This window comes from Stegostoma tigrinum, chromosome 1 (genome assembly GCF_030684315.1).
Source record: "Stegostoma tigrinum isolate sSteTig4 chromosome 1, sSteTig4.hap1, whole genome shotgun sequence".
Classification (NCBI taxonomy): Eukaryota; Metazoa; Chordata; class Chondrichthyes; order Orectolobiformes; family Stegostomatidae; genus Stegostoma; species Stegostoma tigrinum.
In genome coordinates, this window is record NC_081354.1 from 182831636 (window position 1) to 182849131 (window position 17496).

General features: G+C 43.9%; 1 protein-coding gene across 1 annotated transcript in view; it reads left to right on the forward strand.

Annotated features, from left to right (window-relative positions):
* Positions 1-3791: 3791 nt before the first annotated feature.
* Positions 3792-17496, forward strand: part of tlx2 (T cell leukemia homeobox 2) — a 59932-nt gene continuing 46227 nt past the window's right edge. The window contains exon 1 of the mRNA XM_048541990.2: positions 3792-4245. Within this exon, the coding sequence (XP_048397947.1) occupies positions 3792-4245 (454 nt within the window). The remainder of the gene's footprint in view (positions 4246-17496) is intronic.

Sequence of the window (17496 nt, forward strand, 5' to 3'; positions counted from 1 at the left end):
ACAAGAAGGCATGTCGATATGGGGGATAATTGCAGGTTACACCATAAACCGCACAAAAATGGAACAAATTTAGCCGCCCGTTTAACAATTTTGTTTCGCTTCCCTCCGAATTAACATAAATGACCGATAAGAATCTGATGATTGAACTTACATTAAATACAAAACATGCGATAATTGCCATTGTATTTTACAATAATACGAATAAGGGACTGATAATAAAGCTTGTTTAATATTTCCGTTTTTAACAAGAGAAATCATTGGGATGTGATTTCATGTATTAATTATACTTAAAACTAAATGCTCTTTTTTCCTGGAGTGAACTTTAACCTCGAATGTATTCTAGCGTGATTTATAGAAAATTTCCTTAAATAGGGAAATTCTTCTCATTGCAAGCTAAGCAAAATAAATGAGATGGCATTTCAGTGGAGAATGGTGAGTCGAATTTTAAGAGACCTGGTGTCTACTTACTGTGTAATTTGAAATCTCAATTTTTTTTTCAATTTTAAGGATGTTAGAACTGTGTTATAACACAACCGAAAGTATCAACTTTTCAAGGAATCAGGGTCAGGCATTTCTGCATCCTTAAACATACATCAAATAATCATTGGAAAATATGTTTTTTTAACTTTCCTTAACACATTCCTGGATTGTGTTAAACTGGATAATAGAGCCCTTTTCAACCTGAAGTGGGATCTCCTTCAGCCTGGTCACCATTCAGAATTGAACATCTCTTTTGTTCCTTCTCGGTCTTGTGCTGATAACTAACGAGAATGAAATGCTGATATTATACTCTCAAGCAAGTTTTCATTTCTGTTAGCACCCAGCCGATGAGACACATTCGCTGGAATTCAAACAAACGAGAACAATGGTTAAAAATTCCTGGTGTCCTCTCCCTATCACTGAACCCCGATATCTCAGTTTGTACACGCACTAAGTTTTAACACTTTTAGATGCCAGGATTGGGGATGATCATCCGGAAATGGCCGGCTGAGAGAATGGGGCAAGGGGTAATTTTCAAAAGCTAAAAACTGAGGGGGACATTGCAGGATAAAAGTCTGGGAGAATTAGTGGGAAAAAAGGGGCAAGAGAGGAGAATCAATCGAGTACCACTTCCAAAGAATTAGCACTAGCGTGGCTGGCTGAACGGCCTACATATTGTGTGATGTAAAATTCTCTGAAGTAGAATAAAAACGAGACAGACAGAGAAAACAGGGCAGTAATTCATAAAGAGAGCATCAATAAATGATAGCATGAAGGCATTGTGTTAAATGTATCGGATCTTATTAATATCTATAGCCTCCCGTTCAGGTAACTGTAATGAAAAGCGTCGCTCTTGGTAATATATCAGGAAGGCCGAAAGGGAGAAGTTAAAAAAAAGTCCTAGTGACACAAAGTCTTTAACTAAAGCATCGTCCAATCTTTCAGGGACGTCCTGGGCCGCGTCACGTTTAATAAACGGCTTTTTGAATCCATTCATTTATTAGACGAGCAAACATTTTTTTAAATAGCGGCAGTAGTATTATTTGCAATAATATCGGTGCACTTTCTATTAACTACGGACTCCCGCTGTACAATTTATGCCCTGCTCCTACCCTTTATATATGGTACAGTTCGGGGAAACCTACAAGACAGATTTCTATCCATCAGATTATAAATACTAAATATTCCTACGAGTTGAACAGTATTCATTTCCGTACATAGTGCGTAAAATGTGCAGAATCTAATAACCATCATTGATTTAATTTGTTATGTGGAGTTTGGGAAAGGAATTTTCTAACACAAACGAATTAATTAATTATCAAAACAACAAAATTAATTAACGTTAATTTTCAGGCAGGCTATATTTAGATCGAGACTAAATTTAATTTCAACCAGGCATCGTTACCTCGTTTCTGTCTGACAATCCGCTTTCGGGGCTGGATAGTGATAAAAATGAGAGGAAAATGGCAACAATTTGATTTAATAAAACACACAATAGGTGACGGAGTATTACAGTCTCAAATAATATTTCTCCGTTGTACTCCCGAATAAAAAAAACTAAAAGCACAAAAATTCGAAACAGAATACCGAGGGAAAATAACATGGGTTTCGTTCCCCTAACCTCACCGCATTTTTAAAGCGATCTAACTATTATACAGCTGGAGAGGCATTTACCAAGATATAACTGCAATTTGTGTGTGTTATATTATGAATATTGTTTTATTAAAGCATTTAAAATATTTCGTTTAAAATTAATTTTGACACTTCCTTACAAATGTAATTAGTGAAATTTAAGGCAATTTGATAATTACCGCTCTCAGATTTTGAATTTCAAAACAAAAACACAGAGATTAAATACCTACATTGCGCAAGAATTCAGCCGCGCACACCCCATGGTTATCATTATTTTATAATTAACAGATTTATATGTTTATAATATAATTATCAGCCCTATGTTATGTAGAGACATTAGTAATGCGTGTAAATTCACATTGATGTGAATAGTTCCCACATTGAGAAAACAAAACGAGATGTGACACGCAGTCTGATCTACCCGCGCTCCCTACTCCATTATCCAACGGAACAAATATAATGTGAATGAGGTAAATCCTTACCACCAGACATCCTCGGAACGTAGAAGAATTGGTTACAGTGCCGTACTCGTGTTTGCATTTTAGCACAATTGTTTGTGGGGGTGGGGGGTGAGAGTAAGGTTTGGTTTGTTTTGCATTCGAAATAGTTACTAGAATAGTTCAGATTTCCAGGTCGTGTGAAGAAGCGTTGAGGCAGCTTAGTCCGTCTGAGAAACTAAATAATTTAAACCTAATTTGCTAACGTTGCATTAGGCTGTGCATTGTTTCTGAAAATGTTAAAGCGAAGTAGGAGGGGGGAGGAGGTGGGATGTGATGGGAAAAAGTGCAAGACTAACGAATTCAGGATGACGAATTCAGGAAGTTGTTTGAGCATTTGCTGATGAGATTTTCCATCTCTGCATATTTGTGAACAATAATTGTTTATTTTTCTTCCCTACCAGCCCAAAAAGATTTGTAGGAGGCCGGGGAAGATGGTGATTTTTGCTTTTTTTTTTCCTCGAGTCTTTGTTGCAAATTGTATCTTTCCCCATTTACTCAGGGACCTCCTCCCTCCCGCTCCGGCTCCTGGCAAGAGGAAGGCGCTCGTTGTCCCGGGAGGCTCTAGTCAATCAAACAGCTGTCAGCCAATGGAGATAGAGTTCTTCGGAAAGGGGCGGTATCCTCCCTGTTTATCAATGGGGAGCTGCCGGTTGTTGACGTCACCCACGGGAATCTCTGAAGGCGATAGGTTAAGATATCTGCCCATCAGAGTCCGATTTTAGCCAATAGCCGCGCTGGAACTAGCGAGTTGGGGGGAGGAGGAGACCGGTGTCCGAACTGTCAATCACGGGCGCAGCAGACCAATGAGAGAAGAAGACCCCGGGATTCACGAAGCACGGGCACAGCTCCCTGCAGAAAGTCGGATTTAACTCGGCGTAGAGGAAATGCGCTCTTAATTGTTTATTTTGTATACATATGAAAATAATTATTCTATGCACATATCATTTTTATTTTTTTTATTAATACACTCAAATTAGGACGAGGCAGGAGGAAGAAAGAAAACAATAATCCAGAGCGGTGGACCCTGTGGATTTTCCTTTTTCTGCTTATTTTGCCATTGTCTCATTTGCAAAATATACAAAACATTTGTTGGGGGGGCAGAGAGAGAAAGAGAGTGGATAAGCAAAAACAACACATTGGAGAATTGCGACTGAAATAGCGTTTCGTTTTAAAAAAAACATGGATCATGCTGCAATTGAGCAAACGCACTCACAACACGAGCCCATAAACTTTGGAATTGATCAGATCCTGAACAATTCGGAGCCTGGGAGTTGCATGCACCCGAACCGAGTTGCTGAGTCGGATTACCAGGTGGCAACCAACGTGTACAACTCCCAGCCTGATGGCTACAGTAATGCTTACAATAACGCCTGCAGTATGGCCGGATTGCCGGGATCCTATAATGTTAACATGTCTATGAATATGAATGTAAGTATGAATATGAATCTTAATATGAACAGCGGGGCCGGGGTGATCCGAGTGCCCGCGCACAGACCTATACCTCCTCCACCTCTGTCGGCCGGGATGCCAACTGTGCCCTGTCTCCCCAGCATGGGCAACATGGCAAACTTATCTAATTTAACTTTCCCCTGGATGGAGAGCAGCAGGCGGTTTGCCAAAGACAGATTAACAGGTGAGGTCTTGCATTCCGCGTGGGTGTTGGGTGAATGTTTGATATAACCTGTATTTTTGTTTCTTAATTTTTAAAGAATAGTTATTTCAAGAAATGTGCAGTGTTGGAGCAACCAACGAGCTTTTCATGGTAGCAGGAACACTCGGGCCGAGTGGTCTCCCGGCTTATCCTTATCAATAACTTTATGAAATGCAGCAGTGGGGGCGGAGATGAGGAAGGGAAAGACCCCGTAACGGAGTGAAGGAGGAATAGTTAACAAAGAAATAAAGTGCACCTGGAGTGCGACAGAAACAGGGAGTTAGAGATCTGGGTGAGAGGGATCTGCGAATAATCCAAAAAGTGTTCCATAGAAAGAGAACGATAATTTAAAAAGGCCTGATTGAGACTTGAATCTCGCAATGGAGAAATGTTGACTATGAAAACTGAAGAAAGTGGTTGTTTTAAGAAAAGAAACTGAACCGAAAATTAATCATACGATAGGAATTTTTCCTGAAACTTAACGAAAATAAACAATATTTTGATCAAAACAGGGACACGTTGTCCATTCCAAGTTGGAGCAGGGAGGCTGGATTTATTTTCACCCTGAGGAATTATAAGGGATATTTAGGATAATGTGTTTCAATATTGATTTGGCCCTGTTCAGTTTTTAACTGTCTTCGTACAGACACACACTAACACTCCTAGGTCAGAATAATGGCGATAACATATGTTTGTACTAATATTTCGAAGTGTCCTTGGGCAATCGTAAATCCCATATTTAAAAGTACGTGCCTCCAAAGTGCATGCATCATTTAAAACATTGGCTGTGAATTTATCAATAGGGTCTCACCAGGAGCCAGACAGTAACTTGAACAATTTTTATTAAAGCTTTCCAGCGGCCTTCTTGTCTAATACATCACAGCGTCTTGCGGGATATTAAAACTTATTTCACTTCGAACTGAGGTCCCGTTTGACTTTGTGGAGGATCGCTATCACGGTGCCAAACTTGCCTGCCGTGGTGCGAGCAGCTTTATTGTGGCTCTGAACCCCGTTCATTGATCGTTGCCAGTTTTAGTGGTTCCTGTCGGATTGTTCAACATCCAGAGAAAGCAAGAACTGCCGATGCTGGAGTCAGAGTTAACACAGTGTAGAGCTGGATGAATGCAGCAGGCCAGGCAGCATCAGAGGAGCAAGGGAGTCGATGTTTCGGGTCGGGACCCTTCATCAGGGTCAGGCTCAAGTCCCGATGAAGGGTCCCGACCTGAAACGTTGACTTTCCTGCTACCTGACTTGTGACACATCCATCATTTTTTCTCGCTGCCTGTCGGTGCTTTTGTCTGGCTGCTGCCTCCCCAACTCGGGGAAAACGCCGAATCTTCATAAGCTCCTCGCTGAACCAGAATGAATCGTATTCAGTATATTGTCACTTTAACAACAAATAATCATATTAACAGATATTCGCTTCAATATTAAGTAGGAAATGGAGGACCATATTAAGTAGGACCCCTTTTGAAACCTTTGAATGCAAAACTTAGAAAAAGTCCTTTGAGAGATTGTCGTCAGGGAACTGGACACCAATTTCTTCAACAGTATTTAAACCTACAATTTCAAAAAGTTCAAATTTTGAAATGAACGGTTTTCTTCCGAATGCCCCGGTGGCTCAGTGGTTGGCACTGCAGCCTCAAAGCGCCAGGGACCCGGGCTCGATTCCAGCTTCGGGGGACTGTCTGTGTGGAGTTTGCACATTCTCCCCGTGTCTGCGTGGGTTTCCTCCGGGTGCTCCGATTTCCTCCCACAGTCCAAAGGTGTGCAGGCTAGGTGGATCGGCCATGCTAAATTGCCCGTAGTGTTCAGGGTGTGTGTGGGTTACGGGGGAATGGGTCTGGGTGGGATACTTGAAGGGGCGGTGTGGACCTGTTGGGCTAACGGGTCCGTTTCCACGCTGTAGGGAATCTAATCTAATCACGCACACAAATGGCGTTAGGTGTTAAACTGTTGCTTAATCTTACTTGCAGTTTAACCTAATCTCAATAATTTAAAAATACGAGCCATTTTTAAGATGAAACTGCGGACGACGGAAATCTGAAACACAAACAGAAATAGTTGGAGTAATTCAGCAGGTCTGGCAGCATCTGTGGCGAGAATTAATGTTTCGAACCCAACGGCCCTTCGTCAGTTTCTCCAACAACTTATTTTTTTCTTTTCGTCTTATTTTAACTTGGAAGTTGCCTGTTTTAAAAAAAGTGTTGTTGCTTTTGTGCTAAGTGGCTCTCTCATGAAAGCACGGAGGTGGAATTAATGACTGAACCATTGAATTTCCCCTCTGACTGGGGAATCCTAGCTGCTTGTTGTGAAAACCGACAAGAGTCAGGGATGAGACAGAAACAGAAATTGCTGGAGGAACTCAGCAGATCTGGCAGCATCCGTGGACAGGGTCTGAAGCCATCTGTGTTTTTGCTTTCTCTCCACAGACGTTGACAGGGTTCTCTGTGCTTGTTTCAAATGTCCGAGATAATTGGTCAGTATCCCTGGCGACCATGATCTGGAGATGCCGGAGTTGGACTGGGATGGTCAAGGTCAGAAATCACACCACGCCAGCTTATACTCCAACAGGTTTATTTGAAAACACAAGCTTACGGAGCCTCATACCTTCTACAGGTGTTAGAGTGAGGCTCAGCAAGCTAGTGTTTTCAAACAAACCTGTTGGACTATAACCTGGTGTGGTGTGATTTCTGACCTTATTCCTGGCGGTTATGGAAGGGACATTTTAGATGTGGTGATCAACGGTAGTGAAGGAATGGACTTTCTGTAAGCCCCATTCCTGCGTTTCTCGTAAAGGAGACAGTAGGAACTGCAGATGCTGGAGAATCTGAGATACCAGATTATAGAGCTGGATGAATTTAGCAGCATCAGAGGAGCAGAAAGGCCGACGTTTGGCGTCTAGACCCTCATTTCTGAAGAAGGGTCTAGACCCCCTGCTCCTCGGCCTGCTGTGTTCATCCAGCTCCACACCTTGTTATCTTTATATGGATAATAAAATGTGAGGCTGGATGAACACAGCAGGCCAAGCAGCATCTCAGGAGCTCCTGAGATGCTGCTTGGCCTGCTGTGTTCATCCAGCCTCACATTTTAGTATCTTGGAATTCTCCAGCATCTGCAGTTCCCATTATCTCTGATACTATCTTTATATGGAGTTGTGTTTCACCTCTGTGGACTGCGGCGTCGGGCCTGGGGCTCACACGTCCAAGTCAGGCTTTGCAAATCCATAAACTTTCAAGCACTGAGGCAAAACCGTTACCTTCCAAGTGGCTTTAATCCCGCGGCAACTTTGGTAGTTGACAAAGAAATATATACTCCACATCTGCCAGTTGAGAAACATCAGTATAATAATCTTCCACCTCCAATACTAAATCCAGGGGTGTTGAACATTCACACTTTGTTAATATTTAGAGCCTTTGGACACGCACACATGACCATTGCTGACGGGATAACGAAATACAATCAGGATGATTCTGACGGAACCGTCACTTTGTTAAATTAATGACGGTTCTTTTCTTTCTGAGAGATGCTTTTAATCAATATGGGTGATATTGGAATTTTTCAGAATGTAAGTGGGACTTTTTTTAAAATTTGGAAACATGCAGAGTCCCCGGCTTCGGATAAGAGGATCAGAGCATTATTTTTGTTGTTGTTTGCGGAAAAGGATAGTCCTGGAAGACGTGGATGTCGCTGGCTAACCAATATTTGGTGATTGGCCCTAGCTGTCCCTAAGACGGTGGTAGCGAGCTGCCTTCTTAAAACGAAGCAGTATGGGAGGCTGCGGCCTCGAGGTATAGTCGCTGGCGTGTTTATCCAGAGACCGAGCTAATGTTCTGGGGAATCCAGGCTCAAATCCCACCACGGTAGATGGTGAAATTTCAATTTAATCAAGAACAAAACAAAAATGTATGAATCTGACCGATTGTTGGAAAACTGCATCTGGTTCACTGATGCCCTTTAGGGAAAGAAACTGCCATCCTTACTTGGTCTGTCCTATATATGACTCCAGACCCACAGCAAAGTGGCTGATTCTTAACCCTGGGATGAGCAATACATGCTGACCTAACCAGCGAAAGCCTCATCCCGTAAATGATTTGTTTTAGATAGAGGGAAGTCTGAGGCCACCTCGCTCTAAACCTTATTGTTCCCCTCACAGCCTCATGTTCCAGGTTTGAAAATAGTCTTCTAATACGTCTCAGATGGAGCAGTTTGATTTATCCCAGAGACGGAAAGTCACGAAGATTGGACCTCTATGTCCAGCCTACCCCTTGAGGTGAGGGGGTCGGGGGCGGGGGGGAGATCCCAGGTCTCTATCGCAGAATTAGCAGGGGCAGTCCTTCCTGCTGGTCAATATGTAACCCTCCCAGAACAGTTACCAGCCCCGATCAGATTGTGGGATCTTGCTGAACGCATATTCACAGTCCGCACATCCTCCCGTGACAAGAAATTGCAGAAACGTTTCGTGAAGTGTAAAAGCCTCTGGGAGTCACCTGCACCCTCCCCAGCCGAACCTCCCCACTCTGTCATTCCAGTCGCTTACACAGACGGGAGAAGTGATAGAAAACGGAGCAGAATTTGAACGGGTGCCGACGGGCAGAGAAATGAAAGTACGGAATCAGCGAGAGGGCTTTAGTGGTAGGAAATAGAGAAGGGAAAATTGGATGAAAACGATATTTGCAAAAACGAAATGGAGACGATAATGAGTGGCTGAGGATTGATGAAGTAGGAAGGAGAATGTAGGTTAGAGATCGTTGTGATCAGTGGAAGTAAATATTATTATTGAAATTATTTTTGCCTTTTTACTTTTCCAGCGAATGTTTCCGCCCCGGTTTTTATAGGGATCACCGTTTGGAACTCGGGATTAGGCACAGATCCTTCCAGCAGTATTCCACACTGTCTCTCTCACAGCTTTTGACACCATCCCAAGTGTTTAAGTCAGTCAAATCTGGGACTATTCCAGTTTGTTTTTTTTTCACTGTGATGGTCAAGGCAGGGTTGGGCGTCTGATATTTTAATTTTTAAACTAGCGATTCGCACTCGCACATTGGAAATGAATTTATTGACGACAGATCATTCCCGAACGGCACTTCTGAGCTTTCTTTTTCGCCGTGAGTGAGGAACTATCAGCGGAGTCTACGGTCTGAATTTTGTTGGAGGTGCCGATGCCGCACTGGGGTGGACAATGTCAGAAATTATCTGACACCAGGCTCCAGTACAACAGGGTTATTACAAACCACAAGCTTTCGGAGTGTGACTTCTGACGTTGTTGGAAATATGACATTTATTTCCAATCTTATAGCTCCCGGGGCCGTTCAGATTAATATATTTAAAAAATCTAAACAATCAAAGATGTTACAACACACCTCGAGAGCAGGTAGTGCTTGAGGATAGCTCTCCTGGCTCAGAGAAAGGAGCATTACCACTGTTCCATAAGAGTGCCTCTGCAGGGACGAGATATTTAATTAATTCTCCCTCCCTCACCTCTGCGTTTTTATTTCTCTTCAAACAATTGCTCAATTCCCTATTGAAGGCGACTGTTGAATCTGCTTCCATCCCCCTGTCAGACAATTCATTCCAGATCATAAACTCGTTATACAAAGTAAATTCTCCTTATCGCTCCTCTTTATTTGCCTAATTATTTTCAATCTGTGCCCTCAAGGGACATTTATAACCAGTTCTCCTTTCTCCACATAATCCAACCTTCTCCTCGTGTTGTACACCTGTGTAATTGTCACCTGTATCTCACTGCCCACTCTCCCAGGCTGCCAGCTGTCTTTCTTCTCTCGGGAATCTCGTCGAATGTCATTTGTGAAACGAGCAGCATTTCTTTCCCGAATTCCTTCTTGGTTCAGATTCTTTCAAGGAATGTGGAAGTTACTGTCAAGCTCATCGCTTGCTGCCCATCCATAACTGCCCTTAAAGGGGGTGACTGGTCAGGTCCGTTGAGAGTTAACTGTTTTGTTCTGGGTCACATGGGGCGCCATAGAGCTGTACAGCGCGGAAACAGACCCTTCGGTCCAACTCGCCCGTACCTACCAGATATCCAAAATTAATTAACCACTTGCTGGCATTTGGCCCATATCTCTCTGAACCCTTCCTATTCACGTACCCATCCAGATGCCTTTTAAATGTTGTAATCGTACCAGCCTCCACCACTTCCTCTGGCAGCTCATTCCATACGCGCACCACCCTCTGCCTGAAAAAATGTTGTCCCTTAGGTCCCTTTTGAATCTTTCCTCTCTCACCTAAAACTTATGCCCTCTAGTTTGGGACTCCCTTACGCTGGGAAAAAGAAACACCTTGGCGATGAGTCCTGATGAAACGTGTAAACCTGAAACATGGGTCCAGGCGTGCAACGCCAGCTTTCCTGCTCCTAAGATGCTGCTTGGCCTGCGGTGTTCATCCAGCCCCACACCTTGTTATCTCTTACATTGGCTTTCCTGCTCCTCTGATGCTGCCTGACCTGCTGTGTTGCCCCAACTCCACACTGTATTGACTCTGAATCCATCATCTGCAATTCTTGCTATCTCCTTGGCCATTCACCCTTTCCATGTCCCTCGTGATTTTATAACCTCTATCAGATCACCCCACCCCCAGCCTCGGACGCTCCAGGGAAAATAGTCCCAGCCTATTCAATCTCTCCCTATAACTCAAACCCTGGCATTATCCTTGTAAATCTTTTCCTGCACCCCTTCAAGTTTAGCAACACCTGTCCTATTACCGTGCAGGCCAGACCCAGTGAGGGCGGCAAATTTCCTGACAAGGTTGTTGATAAAACTGTTGTTGTACAATCAATGATGATTTAATGGCCATCAATGAGCCTTCAGCTAATCGAGTTCCCACCTGGACCACCGAGTCCCCATTCTCCATTCCACCACCCAGACATTTTCATTCCCATACTTTATGAGTCAGGGTGGCTGACTTCATTTTTGGCTGGACAGCTGTAGAGTGATGCCATGGGTTCAAGTCCTACGGTAGCCAAGATTACCATGAAGGTGTCTCAAACGTGGTGACTCTCAGCTTGAAGCGCCCATCAGTCATCACTCTCTAACGAGAGAGCAGCTCTGTGGTCTGTCAGCATTACAACGCCTTTACTATCTTTTATCCAAAAAGCTCACTACGTCTATTTAAGGTATTAATGCCACAGTTTAGTGCTGAAAGTGCAATCATATCTAAACGAAGGAGCTACACAAGGCCAATTAATTATTCGGATTAGAATTAGGGAGAGACACAGTGAAAAGACGCCCCACACGCGTTTAAACAGCCCAGGATAGATGGGGAAGAGTGCTCAGGCTCTGATGACCAGGAATTGGGACGGGCTGCCTGATAGGATGGGGAATGAGATTCAAAGAACTGTTAAAGAGAGACTGGAATAAGAAAAGCAGAACAACAGGCACTGAACAGTAGGGATCTGGCAGGAGAGCAAACAATCCAGTCTGCAGAGGGTGGGCTCTGGCAGCTTGGGGTGTTGAGGGAAATGGTCGGGTGCACTGTCTTCCTGCTGAGTAGCATGGTGCTTTGTTTGATTGACCAGCGGATAGAATCATAGAGGTCTACAGCATGGAAACAGGTCATTTTGCCCAACTTGCCCATACTGTTCAGTTTACACCATTTGAACCAGTCCCAAAGATAGTAGGAACTGCCGATGCTGGAGTATCTGAAATAACGCAGTGTGGAGCTGGATGAACACAGCAGGCCAGGCAGCATCAGAGGAGCAGGAAAGCAGACGTTTCGGGTCTGGACCCTTTTTCCGAAAAAAATTCTACACCTTGTTATCTCAAACTAGTCCCATTTGCCTCAGATCTTTGTCCATCAGTATTCTAAAACTTACGGAATTGTGACCACTATTTCCAAAGTAATCCCCTACTGAAACTTCACCCACCTGGCTGGGCTCATTCTGCAACACCAGGTCCAGCATAACGCCCTCCTCAGTTGGATTATTTACATACGGCTCTAGAAAACCCTCCTGGATGTTTCTTACATATTCTGCTCCATCTAAACCCCCAACACTAAGTGAATCCCAGTCAATGTTGGGAAAATTAAAATCTCCCATCAACACCACACTGTTGCTCCTACATCGTTCCCTAACCTGTCTATATTTTTGTACCTCCATCTCACGCTCACTGTTGGGAGGCTTGTGGTGCAGCCCCAACATTGTTACTGCACCTTCCCGATTCTCAGCTCTGCCCATATTGCCTCACTGCTCGAGTCCTCCATCGTGATACAAATAAAAATCTGAGGGCACTGTTTGAAGAACAGCGGGCAGCTTTTCCACGGGCAACGGCGGGGTGGGGGGGGGTGCGCGGAGGAGGGGGTGGAAAATAATTACCTGGTAATGAATTAAAGCAAATGTTCGGGACATTGTCATTTGTATCAGTTTAAGGTGCACTGGCTGCCAGTGTTTCCCACAGTAGAATGGTGACTGAACATCCAGTAGCACTTTCCGGACGGCTTGGCGCACGGGGCCTTCCACCAGAGGCGCTACATGAATGCACGCCTGCCTTTCCGCGAAGGCGAAAGTGTACAGTCCTCGTTGGAAGCAGATTCCCGTTTTCAGATGTAGTTTGGAAGCTGAAACACGCAGGAAACAGGCAATCCCCATTTATCCCGCGGGCGACAACAGTCAGATTTTCGGGGGATTTACCCGCGGGCCTCAGGGTATTATTACTCCGTCTAAATTTACCCCACAAGCCGAGTGTGTATTCCAAACAGTGCCAAGCCCAACACCATTACTTTGGAAGTAAATCCCCACGTTTGTAGAAGCGAACAGAGATAAAAACGTTCGCTAACCAGTATTTTAAGATTTGTCATTCCACACCTCTGGAACAGTTGTGACTCGAACGCGGGCCTGCTGGGCTCGCAAATAGGGGTTCGAACACTGCACCACTCGATTACAGGCGTACAGAATGCAAATACCTTTCATTACTATCCGAGGAAGGGTCCCTCCACCCGAAGCGTTAACTCTGATTTCTCTCCACAGATGCTGCAGGCCTGCTGGGCTGTTGCAACAACTTCTGTTTTTGTTCCTGATTTACAGCATCCGCAGTTCTTTCGGTTTTTAACCCTTCATTACTTACTGGCCAACCATATAAATTGCATAACAGTACAACTGAGAAACTGGAGGTGCTGAAAATCTCCGGAGAGAATTCAGCAGGTCTGGCAGTATGCCTGGGGAGAGAAACCAAAGTTAACGCAACGTTAACCTTGCCTTCTCTCTGCACGACTTGCTGCTAGATCTGTAGAACTTCTTCAGCTATAAATTGCGTCTTGGTTAAAACCTGCTCCATATATATAATATAACTCAATGATTTATAAACACAAAATAAATCCTCCACTGTACATGATTGTGTTACGCGGCTAACAAATATAAAAGTGTTTCACAGTGATCCACTATTTTTTAAACTCAGGAATAGCCTTAGTAGATTTTAACAATACATATGAGTGATGATCGATTCATAGACAACCGTATCCTTGGAAATCAATATGAAAACGGCGTGTGCGTGTCTGTGCCTGGGTGTAGATGTTTCTGAATATATACATAGTTCAAACCCAGAAATCCTTTAAATAATAAATTACATCAAGTTACGTCCAGCGCAGTATATAGCTAGGGCGGATTCTCCAATTCATTTCAAGATAACAAAGTGTGGAGCTGGATGAACACAGCAGGCCCAGCAGCATCTCAGGAGCACAAAAGCTGACGTTTCGGGCCTAGACCCTTCATCAGAGAGGGGGATGGGGGGAGGGAACTGGAATAAATAGGGAGAGAGGGGGAGGTGGACCGAAGATGGAGAGAAAAGAAGATAGGTGGAGAGGAGAGTATAGGTGGGGAGGTAGGGAGGGGATAGGTCAGTCCAGGGAAGACGGACAGGTCAAGGAGGCGGGATGAGGTGGTAGGTAGGAAATGGATGTGAGGCTTGGTGTGGGAGGAAGGGATGGGTGAGAGGAAGAACAGGTTAGGGAGGCAGAGACAGGCTGGGCTGGTTTTGGGATGCAGTGGGGGGGAAGAGCTGGTATCAGAGATAATGGGAACTGCAGATGCTGGAGAATTCCAAGATAATAAAATGTGAGGCTGGATGAACACAGCAGGCCAAGCAGCATCTCCCTATTTATTCCAGTTCCCTCTCCCCATCCCCCTCTCTGATGAAGGGTCTAGGCCCGAAACGTCAGCTTTTGTGCTCCCGAGATGCTGCTGGGCCTGCTGTGTTCATCCAGTTCCACACTTTGTTATCTTGGATTCTCCAGCATCTGCAGTTCCCATTATCTCCAATTCATTTCCCCGCGTTCTGTGATTTATACCGCCGGCCTGTGCTCACACGTCACTTTACTTGCTGATCTCCCTCTCTGACACTACGTGGGTGGGGAAGAGGTTATTCGAAAATCCGCCTTAAGCCATCAACCGCAAAACTGCCTCATCCCAATTGACCAACCTTTATATGTCAATGACATTAAACATAGAGCAAAACTAGCATTATAACAAAAAAACCAGTTAAATGAATTAGAAAAAAAAATTCTGACCGGACATGGTTGCTGGTGCATTTTATTTTTGCTTTAGAAAATAATTAAGGTTTGATGAAAGACTCAAGATATTACTCCATTAGATAAAAAAAAAACAAAGACACGTCTTCCGGTTTTGCGAACACACACACACATGGAGATAGTAAGAGCTGGCGATGCTGGAGTCTGAGATAACACCGTGTGGAGCTGGAGGAACACAACCGGGCCAGGCAGCATCAGGGTTCTCCTGACCCGAAACGTCTCCACGATGTGTTATCACACACACACACACACACACACGGTGTCCGCCTTCCCGTTCACTCACTGGTAATCTACTACATGAAACAACCCGGTGTGTTACATACAATCAAACCATTACTTACAGCAGAATCTGGCAGGTCAGTCCCTGAATTATTGTACATTTATTTATTTCTTCTGCCGCCCTAGAGCACATTTTCTGCTCCGAATGACCGGGACAGTGCGCAAGAAATGATTTCACTGCCTGCCAGTTTGGAGATTCTACAACTGGGGGAGACATAGCCTGAGAACTGGGGCCAGACTATTCAGGAGAGATGTCAGGAAGCACTTCCACACACAAAGGGTGATAGATGTTTGGAACTCTCTTCCACATATGGCAGTGGATACTGGATTTTAAATCTGAGATGGATAAATTTATGTTAAAGTACTGAGGGGTATGAACCAAAGGCAAGTGTTAAATCACAGGTAAGCCATCATTTCATTGAACGTCAGGACAGGCTTGAGGGGTAGAATGGCCTAATCCTGTTCTTACATTCCTATGCTGTGTTAGAGGAACATAAAATGGGCCGCCCACATACTCATGGAGGGTCCATACATGTTCCTTCCCACCACATTTCAAGTGAGTGGAGAGATTGAGAAGAAGTAATCTCTGACAGGAATTGTACCCACAAACTTGGTGTTACTCTGTATCCATTTCTGTGAAAACCATCTCCAATTTCACTGGTCCATTTATATTTTCCAATCCTTGTACTTTATGATATTCTTCTCCAATCTTTATTTTGTTTAAATATTCTCATTGTTTTCACACTGAGTGGCTGGGGAGTTGGGATGGGAGTGGGGGCTGACAGTCTCTGCTCAGTTTTTGAGCCATCGCTGTTTGTTTTTAGAATCTGATCAGTGTAAAGACAGTTTTCATATCAAGATGTTGTTTCACTATGATTCTCATCATCAATTGTTCCAAAATCTTGATCAGAGAACATAGAACAATACGCTCCTGCAGTGAATACGTATATTAGGCGAGGACAGCGTGAAGCTCATAAAGCAACAACATACTGAAACCTGATGAAGGGTCTAGGCCCGAAACGTCAGCTTTTGTGCTCCTGAGATGCTGCTTGGCCTGCTGTGTTCATCCAGCCTCACATTTTATTATCTTGGAATCTCCAGCATCTGCAGTTCCCATTAACTCAAATTTGACCTTCCCTTAACGAAGCCATGCTGACTATTCCTGGCTAGTCCCTGCCTTTCTAAATGACAGTTTATCCAGTCTCTTGGAATTAATTCTAACAATTGCACCCACCACCGAAATAAGACTAATTGACTTATAATTGATTGGCATTTCCTTTGTACCTTTTCAGAACCGTATTTGTATTCATCCAGGCACGTATGGTTTAGTAGAAATTGGAAAATAATCCTCAGAGGATTTGCTTTTCCCTCCCTGATGTCCTTCAACATTCCAGGGCACAATCCATCCAGGTCTGATGACTTATCCATTTTCAAGGATTCCAAATCTTCTAATGCTTCCACAGTCATAATCCGATATTTCACTCTGCTCCTCTTGGATTACTATATTCACACGATTTCTTTTCTTTGTGAATACCGAGAACACTTTGTGAATACTGAGTAGACCATCCATACCAACAGGTTCCTGTTGGTATTTGCACGCCACAAAAAATCATCAAACCCTAAAGATTTATTCTCAGTCCTTTTCTCCCCCAAGTACTTATCCTATTTGTCCTTAAGTACATTAATACTATTCATTTCAACGTTGTCAGGTGTTAGCGTAGTGAGAGCTATTTAACTCAGTTGACTGGATGGCTCGTTTGCAATGGAGTAATGTTAATTTCTCAAGTTTAATTCCTGTACTGGTTGATGTCACTGCAAAGTTCTTGACTGCTTGCCTTACCTGAGGTGTGCTGACCTGCAGGCTAATCCACCATCAGTCATCTCTGAGTCATGTAATGAGTGGTTTATCGTGACTCTGCCCATTGTGGTAGTATCATGGTGCCAGCAGTTCAGAAGCATATGATGCTGCTCCCAGATGGTTTTTCCTACTTGTAGCTCCGTCCAAGTTGATTTAATTCACTAATGGAGGGTTTGAGCTATAGGGAGAGGCTGAATAGGCTGGGGCTATTTTCCCTGGAGCAACAGAGGCTGAGCGATGAATTTACAGAGTTTTATAAAATCATGAGATTGAAGGATAGGTTGAAAGGACAAGGTCTTTACCCTAGGGTACAGGAGCCCAAAATTAGAGGACCGAGGTTTAAGGTGAGAAGGGAAAGACTCAAAAGGGACCAGAGGGCAAATTTTTCACACAGAAAGCGGAGCATGTGTATGAAACAAGGTGCCAGAGGATGTGATGAAGGCTGGCAAAATAACAACTTTGAAAGGCAAGATGATAAAATGTGAGGCTGGATGAACACAAAAGCTGACGTTTCGGGCCTGGACCCTTCAGGGTCCAGGCCCGAAACGTCAGCTTTTGTG